We start from the raw sequence: 18,281 nt of genomic DNA, 5'->3' as shown, positions 1-18,281 counted from the left end.
CAGCATCTAAACAGACTGAAATATAGGCTACTGCGTGGATGCTTTGTGCGTCTGTGTGCGTCTCCTCCCGCACATGTCATGCCTCGGCCACTGAGAGGCGCTGTTACTGCGGTCTGACGCTCCGGAGCGGAGCGGGGGCCCTCGCTTTGGACCCAGTTTCAGCATGTTGAGCGCTGCAGTTTGATGGGCGGAGGAAGGCAGGGCCCAAAGGCACTGCGGCCAGGAAGCGGCTCGAATTACACACGGGGTGCTCAGGGAGGGGGGATGACACCCACTGGAGTAAAGGAGGAGGGCAGTGTGTGGAGACGTAAGGAGGAGAAAAAACCCGAGTAAACCTGACAAAGCGTCTGAGAAACAGTGCGAGGACTGTCGGCGGACGGAGAGAGAGAGACGCTCTTTACAACAGGGGAACGTACACTGATGGATTTTATGACATTTTGCACCGGACAACTAACCTCCTGTACCTTTTTAAAGCCCGTCACACCTCCGCAGTAGCTGCAAACGTTTCTATTTAGTTGACAAGTGCGCTGCTTGGGAACACTCGCAATGTTTTGCGCCCTAGAAGCAACTTGGTGACGGCGAGGAAAGTTTCGGGGGGGACAGCGGTGTGGTTTTCCGAGCTGTTTATGAAGGATAACCAACGCGTGTAAACTCGGATTTCTTTGCATGGCATTGGACAACGCTGCCAGTCGGGTTTGGAATATGTCTTCTGATCGGAGTTGATGCCGGTTGATTGTGGAATAGTAAACTAAAAAAAAGGCAGCGCCTCGCAGATTTTTCTTTTTTTTTCTTTTTGGTGCATTGTGGAGTTGGAGACATTCCTCCCTCCGGATTCAGCTCATGCTCTCTCCACCCTTATCTGTGCATGTCAAAACAGAGATCTCCACGATTTTATTCCTCCCTGGTAAGTGTTTTCTGTTTACGCGCAAAGCTTCCTCGCAGTCTCATCTGTCAGTGCTTCGGCTGTCATGACAAATGGGCTACGTGGTTGTAGAAATGCGTTGCGCTTTCCAGCTATTTTCTTTCTTTACGGCTGCATGACACAATAAGAACGATTCTACCTCTTGCAGTTCAATTTACAGAGTTTTCTCACCAATACTTTTTGTTGTTGTTGACCTTTCTATAAAATGTGCAAAGTTCTCCATAAAGTTCGTTTTTTTTAGATTCCCATGAATTTACATTCAACAAAACACTATAATGTGCTTTCTTTATCTGTCATTGTCTACCATCCTTCATTCAAGTGGATGCAGAGAAATCGTCCCTTGTTTACTTGAGACGGCAAAGACACAGCACCTTGCATCATCACTTCAGGGCCCATTAACAAGTGTCCTGGTTATTTATTACTTTGCTTAATTTTCTGCATCGCATTTATGGTGCCAATTATCCCGTGACCGCAGTTGTTTTTTCACTGCTTGGTGCCGGAGCCCTAAATCACCGAGCAGCTCCAAATGAGCCCCCATTGTAGAGAAAGCCAACTGATTTGAATGTCAATAGGAATTCAATCAGTGCCAAGAAATGTCATTCAAAGGCCGGTTTAAATGAAAAGCTGTGGCCATGTATGGAGCAAAGTCCCCCATGTGTCCAAATGTCATGTCGTCAGCAACATGCTAAAATAAGTTGTTTTTTTTCTTCCACTGAGGAGCACATTATTAACTCTATAAACCCTTTCTCTTTAGTTTTACGTTTTTTTAGTTATTTGTTTGTATCCTCCTGTTTTTTCTCGTTACCCACTTAGTCTATAAGTCTATAAGGTTAATTATATTTGAAAGCTGCAGCATAATATATATATATATATATATATATATATATATATATATATATATATATATATATATATATATATATATATTTTTTTTTAATGTGCTCCTCACACGATGATGTAAAACAAAAAATCGAATGGAGGTTTCCATTCGTCCTGCTGAAGTTTTCATACAGCTGTAAGCTCAATGGTCGATTGCTGCACTGATATGTTTACAGTGCATTAATAATTCATACGTCTAAGCTGTAACTATGCATAATTATTCACCTTAATTGCAAATTGCAACCGGTGCACGTCTCTAATAAAGTCAGGATGTTGGGATACATTCGTGGTTCACCCCGACATCATTGTGCGCGTGCACCATCCGTGTCGCGTGTGGTCCCTCAAGGGGACAATTTAAGAGAAATCAGGTTGCGCGTTTTCAGGTTGGCCTCTTAAAACCAAACTACATGTGTCTGCGGGTAAAAAAACAAACAATCGATACGTCCAGCTGGAGCAGAAGGAGCGCAGGGAAGCGTGACTTCACCAAACCTCCAGAGACACACGAGCACGGTTGTACCGCAGATGTCTGGCTCAACAGATCGGTGTGTGTGTATCCAATATTGCATTATTGTATTTCAATTAAAGCCTTACTGGTTTCATAATCAAGTCACGCAAATGCAATAAGAGCCTCTTACGAATACAATTAACATTGATACAGCAGCGCGGGCAACAGTTTTGGCGCATCTGTTGCGCACGGGAATAAACGATGTCCAACCGAAATTGATGCCAAATTGGCTGATCAGCTATCCCCTGTTCCATGGTTATTTCCAAAGGATATAATTCCTCATCAATTAAGAATTGACTTCATTATTAGTCTGATGGAAAAAATAAATATGATCAAAATAGAGGAGAAAGAAATATCCGATTTGTGTGAAATCTCATTTTAATGAACGTTGACCAAGTCTGATCTTTGAGCTGTGGGGCAGCAGTGTGTCTCAGGGAGACGTCAAACGGGTTTCTCTAATACATATTTCAGTGCATATAGTTGTAGATGAGAAGCAAATACAGATGCAGGTTGTGTTGACGGCTGGTGCCTCACAGCTTCGGTATGTCTGATGAATGGCTTGTTTGACAGCATTTTGAAACACTGTCTGTTTGCTTTCTCTCGCTTCATTTGTCCGTCTCACTTTGTCAAAAATAAGGAGGAAAAATGGTGGAGAAACAAGTTCTTTGAAAATGAATTATTCCACTCTCACAAATGTTCTCCCCCCCCCCTCCTTCTTCTGTTCACCCTTCTGTCTACCTCTTCAATCATCGTTCCGCCACCACCTTCCCTTCCCTCCGTTTCGCTCTCTCGTTCACCTCTCAGCCCAGGTGATTGGGTGAATTCCACTGAGCGACAGGCCGACCCGGCAGCAGTTGATGGTTGGGCGGACCCCCTCAGATGGGATCAGTGTCCAGGGGGAGGTGGAGAAGGAAAGTATGGGGAGCGCTTGCCCCCACTAACGGGATGGCCTCGTGGGCCTGGCTGCTGGCCGCTGTCCTGCTGTCCCTGCTGACCGTCAGCGTGGCCCGGCCGCCCCTCACCGCCACCAAGGAGGAGGAGGCCACTCTGGAACCTGAAGGTAAGCAGCGGGGGGCGAGAGGGGACAGAAACGAAGAGTGTGGGAGGTGGAGCAGGGGGGGGGGGGGGGGGGGGGGGGGCAAGCCATTTGTTTGGTTTGTTTGTAGAGAGCAGGTGTACGTCTGTCAAGTTTGTTTTCCTCCCTTAAACCTGACTTCAGAGCTTTTGATGAACTTTTGCGTCCCTTTCCTTATAATTCCTTTCCTTATCTCACTTTAGTGTCAATGGATGAAAATCCCTGATTGGCTTTCAGCCAAATGATGGATATTTAGCTTTATATGCTTCATCCATTTAAAGATAGAACAGTAACAAATTACAAGTCAGTGTTTCAAATTTCTTTCTGAGAAAACAGTTTTCCTGAGCCCTTACCCGTTTAAGCTTAGAAATAATGGAGATCATGTAAAAATGTTTTTTTGGGTGGGGGGGATTAAAATAAACAAACCAAAGTGATACAACTAACCTCAGCATGACGAGTCTCTGCTCACCGTGAGGCGCGTGATTCACACTCTTCTTTTGTTTTACTTCTCCAGTCGATGTCCGTGGTAGTTCAGGGTGTACTGGAGTGTTGCAGGCAGGTTTGTGACCCCGCGTGGGAGTACGGGGGAGAGCTGTGAAGGAGGGCGGGACGGTGTTTATGCTGGCATTTCTTTCATGCCCTGCTTCCCTGGAAAGAAGCACAAAGAGGGAGGGAAAGGGAGAAATAAGGATACAGAGTTCAGGGCTTTGCTTTGTTATTTTGAATCACAGTACGCTCCATTTTCCGCAAAGGTACATGTTTTTTATGTTTGAAAGTCATATTTTGTTTGGACAGAACAAAAACGTTTGAGAAACCTTCGTGAGAGCTTTTATGTGGTCTTTAAAAAGAAAAAAGGTTTTCCTTTGAGGCTTGTCCATTTTTTGTCTCCAGTCTGGTCAGAGAGCTAATTAGAGTTGTTGTGATGGATGGTAACTCACATTCCAAAGCCTTTTGTTCCCGGGCTTTAATCAGCATGCTAATTGTAAGTTGGGCCAACAACAGAGCATCACTTCTTTAAGCACACATACATACACTTATACCGCCTCTCGCCCTTTGCCCTAGAGGTCCGGTATCGTCCTGTCCTACCTTGATGAGAGGCCGCCGGAGCTCTCCTCTCCTGTTGATGCTTTTGTTGTTCTGTCGCAGACTGTTTGGCTCCGAGCCGGTGGGTTCAGAGCCCCACATGGCCTGGACGCTACGCTACATGGCCACCGAGAGAGGACAGAGAGAGTTTTCCAGAGAGTTATACAATCCTCCAGGAAAGGTCGAAGAGGATTTGTGCATATTTGACTTCTCCTTTAGATGGAGCGATTACTGAGCTGCGGTGAAGTCATGTGACTGGAGATTAAGTGGCTAGACCTGGGGGTCACATGATGAGGGATCAACGGGGCACAGAGAACCTGGCCTGCTTATCTGATCCCGAGTCAGTTTCCCCGCTGCACGTAGCTAACATAGATTTAACCGCAGCTGTGTGTGTGTGTGTGTGTGTGTGCGGTCTCCTTTCCTTCACTGATGTTTATCCCCCCCCCCCCTTGCTGTAGATTCATCAGATTGCATATCAATGGTGTCTCTATAGAGCCCACGCCTGCACCCCTGGTGGCCCTGCTAGTTTGTTTACCTGTGGCTGCTGTAACACTAGAAGTAGAGCGAGCGCGCTGGTTAAGGCCTCCACAACAGACCTATTGTTGTCCCTTTAGCCACTACTGTATCGATAGTGTTTACCTTGTCCAGGCTCTCTCTGTGATTATAAGACTCCGACTGAGCTGAACAACAATGGTGGCAAACACAGCAGGTGTGTGCGTCTAACGTCGGTATTCTCTGCTCTGTTCAGGCAACATTTTGCATATAACTGCGGAATGAATACGTCGGAACGAAGGCTGAATGCGAGTGCAGCTGACAAAAGTCAGCTCATGGTCTTGGATGTACTTTCGCGCGCTCCCCGCCAAACTCTGTTCTCGGAAAGTGTTCTGATCGGCATGGAGGGAAGCGCTTCAAAAGAGTCGCGTGGTTAAAGAAGTAAAGGTTTCCAAGGACGAGTCTTTCATGCTCAGAGGGACGCGAGAAAAGGAGGGATGCTTGTCAACAAACGACAAGTTTTATTTCTAGAAGAGCAGGAACAAAATTGCTTTCTTGGCACGTTTCTGTATTTATTCGCCTCATGGTTTTCTACTCTTAATCCAGTTTCCACTGCTATGCCGTACCTTATTTAATACGATATGTAGTCAGCTTGTGTTAAACACAGTAACAATTGCCCTTCTATAACAGCAATGATGATACTACACGGCTAATTAAGATCATAGTTTTCACCAGACTGTTGGTCGGCGTATGTGAAGGTTGGGAATGTGAATGAGTTGAGTCTGTAACACTGTGCTGTCCACACAGTAGGAGAGGGGTGGTAAAAGTATCAACGAGTCAGCTGGCAGGTTGTGTGTCTGTCTGTGTCTGTGTGTGACTGTGGCGATGGCAATGTAACTGAACTCTAATTAAACACAATGTGTCGGCCGCTGGTGTGACCAGTTGGGCTGAAAACACAGCCTTCACACAATGACTTTTAATAGCCGGCCGTTGGCCGCTGCTAATCTTGAATGTTTGAGTGTGTTGGTGGTTGTGAGAGCGTGTTGTTTGCCTTGGCTAATCTGCCTGAAAATACCTTGTATTTCACCTGATCTCACACCTGTCTGATAAGAGGCTGGTAAGCGCTGCTACCTGTGCCAGCTTGGGCCTCAGGTCTCAGTGGACTGTCCGGAGTACAGCAGGAGGCAAGGCAAGGCAAGGCAAGTTTATTTGTATAGCACATTTCAACAACAAGGTAATTCAAAGTGCTTCACATAAAAACATTAAAAGCATCAAAACATAAGGCAAAAGAAAAGGAGATTTAAAAACAATTAAGAACATTCATTAAAACATTAAAAAAACAGTGCAAGAAATAAAATGCAGTAGTAAAATGCAGAAATGCAGGAAATTGATTAATATATTAATTGAATGTGGTTCAATTAAAGGCAGCAGCAAACAGAAAAGTCTTCAATCTTGATTTAAATGAGCTGAGGGTCTCAGCAGACCTGCAGCTTTCTGGGACTTTGTTCCAGATATGTGGAGCAGAACAACTGAACGCTGCTTCTCCATGTTTAGTTCTGACTCTGGGAACAGAAAGTAGACCGGTCCCAGACGACCTGAGGGGTCGGGATAGTTCATACGGTAGCAGCAGATCAGAGATGTATTTCCCCGGTTGGCAGAGGGGAATCTGAGTCAGCCTGATGATGGAGGAAAACCAATTACGAAAACCAATCATAACTGGAAGGGAAGTCAGGAGAGCGCAGACCCGTACCAAGGCCAATCCTCTCCAAAATCAAATGGGTTCTTCCTTGACCCACGTTGACCCACCGGGCCAGTAGGTTTTCTGTTGTCCTGCTGACAAACAGACAAACAAACCAAACATATTACCTCCTTGGCAGAGGTAATAAAACAAAACAATAATCATCCTTTGATTTGTTTTCATGCACGGCACTGAGCCTCCTGCATGCTCACCTTTCTGAAGAAAAGCACCTCTTATAATGTAGATGTTTGTATTAGAGCTGAAACAATTAGTCGATTCATGAGTGAGATTCATTTAGTCCAACTGTTTTGATGATTGATCGATCATGTCCGTCACGTTTTAAGTTATAGTGAAACATGCCAAATGTTTTTCTGGTCCTCTGGTTCCGGCTTCTCCGATGTGAGGATTTGCTGCTTCTCTCGTTCTCTCTTCTCTTTTTAATCATTGCAAACTGAATATCGCAGGGGTTTGGACTGTTGGATTCAACTAAACAAGACAGTCACAGCTGTCAGCCTGAGCTCTGGGAAATCATTGACAGATTCATCGATGGTGAAAATAGATTAATCTCTAGAAGGCGGAGCAAAGTAGAGGCAAGCTCTGATCTGAGGGTCACTAGAGCTTCAACCTAAGAAGATCTTTGGAGATAATGGGGCAGCCAGTGGGTTGAAGGGGTCGGGTGGGGTTCAGAGAATGCCTTGATGAGGGGTGAAGGGGTTGGTGAAAGCAAAGGGGGCGGTTGCCATGGACGCCAGCAGGAGCCAGTTCACGGAGCTGCTCCTTTGTCACAATCAAAAAAAGCCGAGGAGGGATTTGAATGTGAAAAGACACTGACATTGGAAAAGAGGGAGAGACAAAAAAGGGGAGAAAAGTCCTGGGATTTGACTATGTGAGGAGGATACAGAGGAAAGAGGAGAGGAAAAGGCAGCAGAGATAATGTGATTTGGAAGTCTGTGCCTGTTGGTCTGCATGCATGCTGAGTGTGTGCCTCCGAGATGGCAGTCATTACTTTAAATCCACCCATCACACTGTGCAGAACACACCAGGGCGGAGATGGCAGAACAGATCCGCAGCCTCTCTACAGAATTCATTCATAAGATGACGTATGTAAAAAAGAAAAACCGGTCGTAAACCCTTTCCTCGCCACTTGCTAGCATCCCTGCCAACCGGGTTGACAGACGGGCGAGCAGACATCAAGGACACATTGGTGGGAACTGCCTGCTGCGTTTTGCCGCAGACACTAATTACTGTCAGCCGAGACGGTGCAAATGAGGGCGAGGACATAGCGAGGAGTGGACACCCTGAATCCATCGCACCCGATCGACCCTCGTAAGCTGTCAGAGAAACAGAGAGATGGGTTTTGAAATGGAGGTGTGCTTGAGTAGAAGAGCGGCGAAATGATAGTGATGATGGAGGGAGGGGAGAGGAGAAAGCTGCTTGATAGAGATCGAGCAAAAGTGCGTGGGTGTGTGTGAGAGACTCGCACACACACACACACACACACACACACACACACACACACACACACACACACACACACACACACACACACACCCCTCCTGTGGTGCAGAGGGGGATGAAACTTTGCAGAGATGAAAAATCTGCAGTGAAGTGTTTCAACTCTTCAGCTCAGCATGCATCCCTGGACCCTTGTAAGCTCTCTTCAAGTGGAGCAAAGTGTGTGTGTGTGTGTGTGTGTGTGTGTGTGTGTGTGAGTGAGAGTGTGTGTATCTGGGCTTGTATCTCCTGGCGTGCACGTGTCTGATACATGCATTCATTAAGGTGCTAATCGTTTTTTTCTCAGTGTGTGAAAAGGTTCCTTTGGGTTATTGCTGCATTCACTGTGTGTGTGTGTGTGTGTGTGTGTGTGTGTGTGTTTACGTGACACAGGTTCCCATGAACAATTGGGCATGCTGGATGTGTCAACAGATTTGGGAAGGGTCAGGGTTAGGTCAGCAGGGTCAGCGGGGCGGGAGCCCGGGGTGGGGGTGGTGGAGACGTGTGGGAAAGGGGAAGGAGAGGGCAAAGCGGAAGAGAAGGTGAAAGAGTGAAGTGAAGGAGCAGCAGCAGGAGGAGGAGGAGGAGGAGGAGTTGATGGAGGGGGACAGATGGACACAGCAGAGATAAGAAAATGATGAAGGCAGAACTAACACGTGCATGCTTTCTTTAACCAGAAGCACCATTTGGAGAGATTCCTACCCTCTTTACTTATTTGCCCTCCTTCCTTGTCTCTTTCTCTCTCAGACCTCTCCTTAGTGGTGTTACACACACACACACACACATCCATGTGTCTGTACAAGTATCATCTTTCTATGAAACACCTCGGTGCCCTCCCTTTCTCTTCAATGTGCTGACAGACAGTGCAGCCTGTGTGTGTGTTGCGTTGCTACGTCAGCCCCAATTGAAATTGTCCATACCTGCTATCTTCCCGGCAGATACCCACAATGCTTTGTTTTCCTGGTAGTTACGACATATCTAAATCTCTAAAAATCCTAAATTAAACAGCAAAGTAAAAAGCTGAGGCTAGTAGTGATGTCACAGCGAAGGCAGTGGACCCCGGTGTGGAAAACCGCGTCGTAAAAAAAAAGGTAGCGGAGACAGCTCCCCTCAATCAGCGCTGGAGCTCCACCTCTTATCAGACCACACACTGGCCTGGGTGGAGGAGGAGATGAAAGAGGTGAAAAAGAAGACAATACAGGAACTGTACCTGTGTGTGTCTACTTGCCCAGGGGGGAACGTTTAGAGGCTTGCACACATGCCTCGACCGCTGGCTTGTGGCGGAATGACTTTCCCTTCCTGTCGAGTCTGGAGTGTGTGTATGTGTGTGTGTGTGTGTACTTTACATTTAACACACACGTTGGGCACATGAAGGGGCTGGAATGTTGTTGAAAAGGTGTATTGAGGTACAGGAAAGGCTGGGAGAGGCAGTGGCACGCCTCTTTAATTACACCTATCAGCCTTTAGTCAAACACTACATATACCTTCATCGTAGGCTTTCCCCCCCCCCCCCACACAACACTTTTTAATCCCTCCCTTGTTTGCCCCTTTCAGTTCCCTCTGAAGAAAAACACCAACAGTTTGGGACATTTTTGTACTGCAATAAAAAAAGAACTTCTTTTTCTCACTGAGGATGGTTGCAAAGATATCTATGTCTGGGGACATTTTTTCGCTGGACACATTTGTGTATGAATGTGTGTGTGTGCGTGTGTTCAAGTCTGCGAGAGCCTCAAGGTGACTGGAATTGCATTTTAGGCATGTTTTCACCCCTTCTGCTCAACATTCAGTCACAGCTTAGCGTTAACGTATAAAATCTGTCCTGATGTGAAAGTGCAGTCTCAGCTTCGGACGCTCCGAAGGTCCCTTTGACGTATTGGACATTCACCTCGTTCTCTCCGTCTACCGGTAGTTGTACGAGTGAGGGGACATGGCTTACACACATACACACACAGGCGGACTTGGGTTTTGTCCCAGAAGTGAAGGCTTTATGTACTTTGGAGTCGACAGGAGTTTCTTGCTCTCTGCCTTGGCCGGCAGATCCTGTGCAGCGGTTGTAGATCTTCCATGGCCGTGTTGTGAAGGAAACGAAGAAGAGGGAGATGGAAAACAGGAGTCAGACAGAAGAGTCAGGCTACAGCCAGGTCAAGATTTTCGAAGCTTAAGCGCGAAGTCAAAACCAAAGGAACGCAAAATAAAAAGAGAACGCAGCCCCCCCCCAACCCCCTCCTTCTACCTTCCCCTGCCTGACAACAGCAGAGATCTCTCTGGCTGCTTTCCTTTCTGATGGGCAGACATGCTGGAATTACCTTTTTGTTTAGGCTGCAGACATCTGTCCGTACTGCTACTACTTACACACTGGCTGCTTGGCATCTATGCTAAAAGAGAAGGCTGTGGTGGTGATATCCAATTCTCACCTGCTCTCAAAGCATTGATTGTATTTTTCTCCACACATGTTGCTGTGGCCGTAAATGCATGCTTTGAATCTATAAACGGCAATCACACTGCTAACTTGATAACAGAATGGTGGTATTTTCTAAGGGCTCCATTTCAAATGACTGACTGGGGATTTGTGGTTATGACGTGTTGGTCCTCTTTTCTGTATTGCTCCTCCTGCATAAGTTGATTTCAGTGCATCCATTGGGGGTTATGTGGTGTTTTTGTTTCTTACACTATGGCTTGTTTCTTCCTCTCCCACCTCTGTTTCCTACCTTCTTGTGCACCCTTCTCCTTCTCCAATCTGTTCTTTGCCTTCTTCCCCCCCCTTCCCTCCCCATTCGCTTTGCAGAAGCCTCGAACAAATACCAAATTTCTAAGCCCACGGTGTGCTCAGTGCACCCGGGGGAGTTGCTGAAGCTGAGCTGCCCTCTGCCGCCGTCGGGGACCATCACCTGGACCAAAGACGGCAGCTCTCTGGGCACCAACAATCGCACGGTGATAGAGCAGGAGGTGCTGCAGATCCGTGATGCCATGGCCAAGGATTCAGGCCTGTACACCTGCACCAGCGTGGGCAAAGACACGGTCTGCTTCATAGTGAATGTCACAGGTGAGCCTGGTCAGGATGGGACAAGGAGTTTGGACAGTTAGGGTTGGACTGCAGAGCTTGGTTGAGTCCAGGAAGTGGCCATGGAGCAGATATGATCAGACATGAATACCCTGGATTTTCTTCTGCCTCAACGACTCTGGGTTCCAGTGTGTGTATGTGTGTGTGTGTGTGTGTGTGTGTGTCCAACTCATACAAGAGATGTATCAAAAAAAGGGCCCGAATCTAGCATTTATTTTTACAAATTCGCAAGAAAGTGACTGCATGAACATTTCTGCATGCGATACTGTACGGGCGGGATGCGGAAAAACAGATGGCAGTAACCGTGGTTACTCTGTGCAGATGCCATCTCGTCGGGGGATGACGAGGACGATACTGAGCGATCGGAGGACACTGGGGCGGACGGAGAGCAGATAAGTGAGTATGGGAGGAACGAAAAGAGGGATGAATCCGTTAATGATGCGCTACCCCTCCTCAAAAGGTTTCAATGAAACCAGTAGAGATGACTCACTAAAAATGCACATTTTGGACTTGACAAAAAGGGTAAAATAACTCAACACACACTCTGCATTTTTCCCCTGAACTAAAGCTTAAATCTTCCACACCTCCTGTGTTTGATGCCGTGTTCTGGTCTTAAACTATAATGAGCAGTCCCTAACAGCACGTCAAAACTTAAGTCTGGAATGCTGATTGTGAGAGCCAAACACTTCCAAAGACCAAATCCCAAAGTGAAATAACCTTCTTAGCTTTGTCAGCGTCTATTAGCACAGGTCAGACTTTGCGATTATGACAGAAATGTTTGTGATCAGGAGGAGACAGGGGTTAGCGATGGCAAAACCCACGTCCTTAAACCTTAAACCCTCCATCTTAGCGTAGCATTCGGAGCCTAAAGTGTGAGATGTTGGAGTCGTATTGAGTGAGTGTGTGTGTGTGTGTCTCCAGGGAATACAGAGATTTCTGACATTCCTTTAGCTAGCGTCCCTCAGGTAGTCAGGCCTCATGGAGCCAGTCAGCTGGGCTCATCCATTATACAAGACAACCCATCTGGAGCCAGTTACCCACCTGATGGGCCTGTGTGTGTGTGTGTGTGTGTGTGTGTGTGTGTGTGTGTGTGTGTGTGTGTGTGTGTGTGTGTGTGTGTGTGTGTGTGTGTGTGTGAGAGAGAAAGAGAAAGTTGTTCTATGCGTTTGTGAGTATCGGGGGTAGTAATGCGGTTATGCAGTCACGTGCACACATGCATGCATTCACATACACATACACTCACTGAAGTAAAGACAAGGGCTTCCACATCTTGTTAAAATTCTCCACACGCATTGCGTCTCAACGTGTGACCTCCTCCTCCACTTTTGGGCCGACTGTAATTGCCTGAAAGCCATTAAATATGGGGGAGAGAGGGGGACTCAGCGAGAGGGGGAAAAAAATGGGGGAGAGGAAAAAAGCTCCAGCCATTTTGGTGGTAATAAGCAGTTTGAAAACAAAAGGAAAGCTGTTCTGGCAGTACGGTTGCATTTTCTCGCCGTGCGTGCTTCTGAAAACTCAAAACCAAGGCAGTGGGGGGGTGTTGTTGGATCAGTACCAGAACTTCTCTGAGCACGGCGTGGCACCTTGGCCGAGGCGCCGTGGACTTGAGCGGGGGAGGAGGGTGCGCGTAGGCGTGGGAGGGAGCTTTATATTTGTGGCTTTCTTTTTTGTTTTTCCCGGAGCACTCAGAATGGGCTGGGCATCAGGCCACTGCAAAACAGAGCATTTTGATCTGACTTTGTATTGAAGATTGAACCACAAAAAGTGTTTGTCCATGGTCAGATAGTGGGTGGTGTTATTGGAGGAGACACGGCAGAGCCTCTACAGGGATCTGTGAGGGAAGCTGTGCGTAGGGGGGAGGGTGGGGGTGGAGCAGGGTAGCACTGATGTCACGGAGACGTTGAAAAGCCACGTGGAGCCTTGCTTTCTGCGTTCAGTGCTGTTGTTGTTTCAGAGCCTCTGTCCGTTTGACGACTTTGATCGTTGTTCACGTCATCACTCATTTGCCATTGGGCCTCCCCTTTAGTTGAAGCTGCACGGCAGGACTTTCATTGAAGAACAGATCTATCTCATGATTAAAGTTAAGCCAAAGCACTTGTGCACAGAGCAGAGAGAAGAGTTGTTGTTTTACTGTGAATGAATGAATATGAAGTCCTCACTGATGTCCTGTTATATGCTGTTTATGGGCACTGAAGTGAAAAAGTCCGTCTGTTCAAAGGAATAAATAAACAGTATGTGAGGCCTCCAGTGTGCTGCTCCGACTTTAAGTTGGAAAACAAATTTGAGATTTCTAAAATGAAGTCATACTATTTAGTTTTACGACCGGAAAAAGGTTGTATGTTTAAGAGAAAATATAATATGAAGATGAAGTCGTAATTTCGAGAAAGAAAAGTTGTACGGTTGCATGAAAAAAGTTTTGACAAAAACATTTTAAAAGTCCTGAAACTGTATTTACTCAAATCAGCTTCTGACGATGGGTCATGGCAAAAGTCAATTGGACAAAAAGTCACATATTTCTATAAACCAATCAGGATTTAGCAATACTTGATTTCATTGATTTTATTGTTTTTCCGGGTAGAAAATTCTCCAACTTCTTAACCTCTTTAAAAACGATTTGGATGAGTTAAAAATGCATTGACATGAAGCTTTAAATGAGGCCGTTTCTCTTTGCTCCTGAAAAGCTGCCATTTTGGAAATACATGGTTTTCACAGGACCAATACTCTTGAAACTGTGTTCTCAAAAAACATTTCCCAAACAGTGGCCCTGAATTGCCTTGTTCAGCTGGCATAGCTGCACGCTAAAGAGGAGCATACCACCGCTTTACGAGAGAACACATCAACATTGAAATACTACTTTGGGTCACTGATGGGTTTTGCTCTCCGGAGGAACTTAGAGAGAAGCAAAATCTTGACTCATCGAGGAGTTCGATAACCTCAGCTCACCCCAGGCCGGCTTTGGATAAACAGCCGCGAGTGGGGATCCGGATGCACGGGGCTTTGGGGGAGGCGGGGGTTCCTGGAGTCCACAGCAGTTGGGCCAACGAGAGTTTGGCTTCATCTGGAGAGGGGTCTGGGGGTCGTCTCGTTTGAAGCGCTGCCCCTCCGGACAAGAGAGCATGGGAAATGGCACCGCTCACCTTTCATGTCCCAACCTCATCCTCCGACCCGGCTGCCAGTTTGGGGTCAGAGGTCGTTTCGGAGAGACAGCCTCGCGAATGGCCAGTCCCCACCTAATCTGTCTCCGTCTGAACGGACGGAGTGATGACAGGGAGAGTGAATGAAGAGAAATGGAAGGGGGACTGAGGGGTGAAGATGCAGGAAGAGAAGCACAGATAGTGAGAGTGAGAAGGAAGAAGAGGGGGGGGGTGACTAATTATAGTTTGAGCACTCACACTATGCGTCCACTCAGGAAGGAAGAGCACTGTTTACTGACTTTACTATCCAAGTATGTGCGACTTGTCCGGTTGTGCGTGCCAGAGAAAACGGCGGGAGGTGTCTGATAGTATGCAGATTGGACAGGCGGGAAAGAGAGTGGAGGGAATATTCCCCTGGGATGTCATACTCAAGTCAGCACTGGTCTTATCTGTGGGTATTCCCGATGTTGCTTGTACTCCTGCTGTACGGGGAGGAAGTGATTGGAAGACCGTTTTGGTTGTTGTTTGACTTTGAGTTTTTCTTCCCTTCTGAGCCCCATCTGCTGAGGCAATCACACTCCCAGGTGCAGAGGGGAAAGGGCGGGGGGGGGGGGGGGGGGGGGGGCTCGGAAGAAAATCCAGCTGACTGAGAGACAGAAATTGGGAGGAAAGACAGAGCCGGAGAATGGACAAAACACAAGGAGGGTGACAGCTTACAGTAGGAGAAATGGCAACAGTTTGCCGTTGATGAAATCTTGACAAAAGTGTGCGTTGAGAACTGTGAAATCCTTCGTTAAACGTGACATTCACTTTCTCCCTTGATGGCACGTAAAGATTTTCCGAGGGTGATAAGCATCGCCTGGCCCTGCCGTCCATATCTAGCCAAGTGACAGGCAGATTAACAGGGGAGCTGTGGTAATTGGAGGAAGTGTGGGGGGGGGGGGGGGGGGGGGGTAAGTGGAATGAGATGAAATCGAATGTGATGGTCTAGTTGCCCTCTTGGCAACGCCCAGGCACATTCTCCCCTCTGCAACACCCCGCTGAGCCTACAGGGAACGTGTGTGTTTCTGTGTAACAGTGTGAGTGTGGAGCTCTGGGTTGTGTTATGCAGACAGCGGATCAGTCAGTGTTGCCAAGGAGTGCTGGGGGGGAGGGGACGGGGGAGGGGGGTGTTAGGAATAGTTCAGGTTTGGCTCCTCTGCAGTCACGCTTCCATGTATATCTGCCTTAGCCAGTCCGAGGCCCTGAAGCCAAACTGTTAATGATGAGGAGATCTCACCCTGACAGAACACCAACTGTTCTCTGGTTGTAGGCGCTCCGTATTGGACCTCGTCAGCAAAGATGGAGAAGAAGCTGCACGCGGTGCCGGCTGCCAACACGGTCAAGTTCCGCTGTGCTGCAGGAGGCAACCCCCGGCCTAAGCTTCGCTGGCTTAAAAACAGCAGGCCTTTCCGCCAAGAGGACCGCATGGGCGGGTATAAGGTAGGATAAACAGTAATTCATCATACTTTTTATCACCAACATCAACTTGCTGCCTCCTCTGGCCTTTTACTGCTTTCTGTGCTACAGTACACCTCCAGCTGTTTTGCGAATATATTTCCAAGGGACGTCGAGCCTTCCTTCTTCCAATCACTCTCTGGCCGTCCTTTCACCCCTTTTCCACCCTTCACTGGAGAGGCGGGAGGAGAGTAGACATAGGAAACCAGGGCAGGGTTTCTGGTGTGAAATTGGAATTGCTCATCCGTGCGCCTCCTCTCGCCAGGATACTTTGCAGAGCCTCTCACTGTAACTCAAAATGGTTCTTTTACCCCCAACAATTAGAAACTTAAGCCGGGGACTTAAGGGTTAAATGCCCCCAGACAGTAACGTATAGAGACGGTAGGCAGCGTCAGGGTTGAACTGAGTTGAGAATGCTGAGGTAACTCAATCAGGGAGAACAGGTCCCACTGGCTTTGGCCGGAAACTAGAATGTGATTCGAGCATGTGATGCTTTTGTTGTGAAATGTGATTTACAAACACCATTGCTGAGCTGGTAGAAGTTTAAACTGAAGGAGCTTGGTGTGCTGCTCTGTTTAAAACATTCTACATAAAGAAAACCAAACTGACTTCAAATTAAAACTAGACATGAACTTCAATGCATTCTCTGCTTCTTTTATACGAGTGATGTCAGTATAGTAAACATACAACTCTCTTTACTGTGGTTCCTTGTAAAATGTTCTCTCGCTCTTGTCTCGTTTTGGCAAATAAACAGTCTGAGTTGATTTATATCTGCTGAATGTATGTCATGGGAAAGTAAAGCTAGTGTGGTTGTGTTTTATTTCCTCTTCATATAAAAAAAAAGAGCCTGAAATAAGCTACAACTAGTCTTACGGTGAAGAATTCCTCCCCGATGACCGAGTCGATTTGGATTGCAGTTCAGTTATTTTATTTCTAAATTCCTCCCTTTGTCTCTCTAAATAAATAGCATTTACTGCACATGCTAGAGCCGTACCGATAGAGTGGAATAACAGTTAAATTAGAGAGTTATGAAAGTGACTCACTGAGAGATCCAGTGATGCTGAACAGGTCTGAGGTTCCTGGTTAATGACTGACGGCTTATGAGGAAACACATCTCCCTGCCAGGAAGGTTTAGGAGCAGATTATGTTGATGTAGCTGCTAATGCCGCGTCCCTCTCGGCACACTCATTACAGCGTGACAAAAAAACTGCCGCGACGTGACGGAAATGATACAGTCAGGCTGTCGGATACACTGCGGGCAGCTCGTTGCTCTCTCGAGCTGTACCTGAGCTCCAGCCCTGTGGCATAATCTCTCCATTGTGCGAAATGTAGGCCTGGACAAGCAGCAGCCACAGTCTCTCTTCAGCATCCAGACGGAAGCACTGTTGTTAGCTCAGACCTGTGGATTCCATGGTGAAACTATGTGAAACTAGGGTGAAACTATTTTTTGCAAACACAGTTTGTGCTTGAAACTGCTCAGGGTGGAGTTTACCTGGTGGAATCATCCACCTCAAAATAGTTTTTCCAGCTCTCGTCTTTTACTCTTCCAACCAAATCCCCTCTTGTCGTTTTTTCTAATTTCATCTCTCTCATTTAGCGCCAGCTCTTTATGTCTGTTCATTTCTCTGTATGTGCGTGTTTATTGGTGTGCGTATCAATGACTGTGTCTGTGTAACAAGAAACCTCCTGCCTCTCACTCCCAGGTGCGTAGCCAGCACTGGACCCTGATCATGGAGAGCGTGGTGCCGTCGGACAAGGGCAACTACACCTGTCTGGTGGAGAACGAGTTCGGAGCTATCAACCACACCTACACCCTGGATGTAGTGGGTCAGTACCGTGCGCAAAACACACCCTCGGGCTCACAGACCTGTGAGGCCAATGAAGGCGGTGGTGGTGGGGGTGGGGTGGGGTGGGGTGGGGGGGGTGGAGGAAGGGGAAGCAGGCGGAAAGACTTCTCACAGTGAGGATAGTGTGTGCGCTGTTTGATGGCCCAGGTGCACTCTGATGCAGGTGCAGGTCAAGGAGTGCTGCCAAGTGTGTGGAATCTAAAGATGCATGTGTCAACAGTTTTCATGTAGTTTCCGTTCATTTATATAATTTGGGTCATATTATATATTCTTAAATTAATTTGGGCAAATCCGACATTCATTAAGGTACTATGTGTTGATGGTCCAATTATATTATATGTCTGAGGTGTTCTCTGTTTGAAGCACCAACGTGGTGGCTGTTTTGTCCGTCACCCACCTTAACTCCAGGCAGGGTGAATCATTATTTCTGACAGTTGATTTAAAGGTTCAGTTCACCCAAATCATACACACACAAAAATGAACTGTAACTCCTTTTTAGTAAAGAAATATTTTCTTCAAAAAACTGCTGACTTGTGCATTATCTTGAGTAACAG

At 47.0% G+C, this 18,281-nt stretch overlaps 1 protein-coding gene across 2 annotated transcripts in view; it reads left to right on the top strand.

The window, feature by feature from the left end:
- The first annotated feature begins 339 nt into the window (after positions 1 to 339).
- fgfr2 (fibroblast growth factor receptor 2) overlaps positions 340 to 18,281 on the top strand; it is a 38,343-nt gene continuing 20,401 nt past the window's right edge. For both annotated transcript variants that reach the window (XM_079280562.1, XM_079280561.1), the window contains exons 1-6: positions 340 to 904; positions 3,111 to 3,366; positions 10,974 to 11,231; positions 11,571 to 11,645; positions 15,696 to 15,865; positions 17,584 to 17,707. In XM_079280562.1, coding sequence (XP_079136688.1) covers positions 3,186 to 3,366; positions 10,974 to 11,231; positions 11,571 to 11,645; positions 15,696 to 15,865; positions 17,584 to 17,707 — 808 coding nt within the window. In that variant the 5' untranslated portion in view covers positions 340 to 904; positions 3,111 to 3,185. The remainder of the gene's footprint in view (positions 905 to 3,110; positions 3,367 to 10,973; positions 11,232 to 11,570; positions 11,646 to 15,695; positions 15,866 to 17,583; positions 17,708 to 18,281) is intronic.

Source organism: Melanostigma gelatinosum (genome assembly GCF_949748355.1).
Source record: "Melanostigma gelatinosum genome assembly, chromosome: 12".
Classification (NCBI taxonomy): domain Eukaryota; kingdom Metazoa; phylum Chordata; class Actinopteri; order Perciformes; family Zoarcidae; genus Melanostigma; species Melanostigma gelatinosum.
The sequence above is the reverse complement of the archived record's forward strand: the minus strand, read 5'-3'. Positions and strand labels throughout refer to the sequence as shown.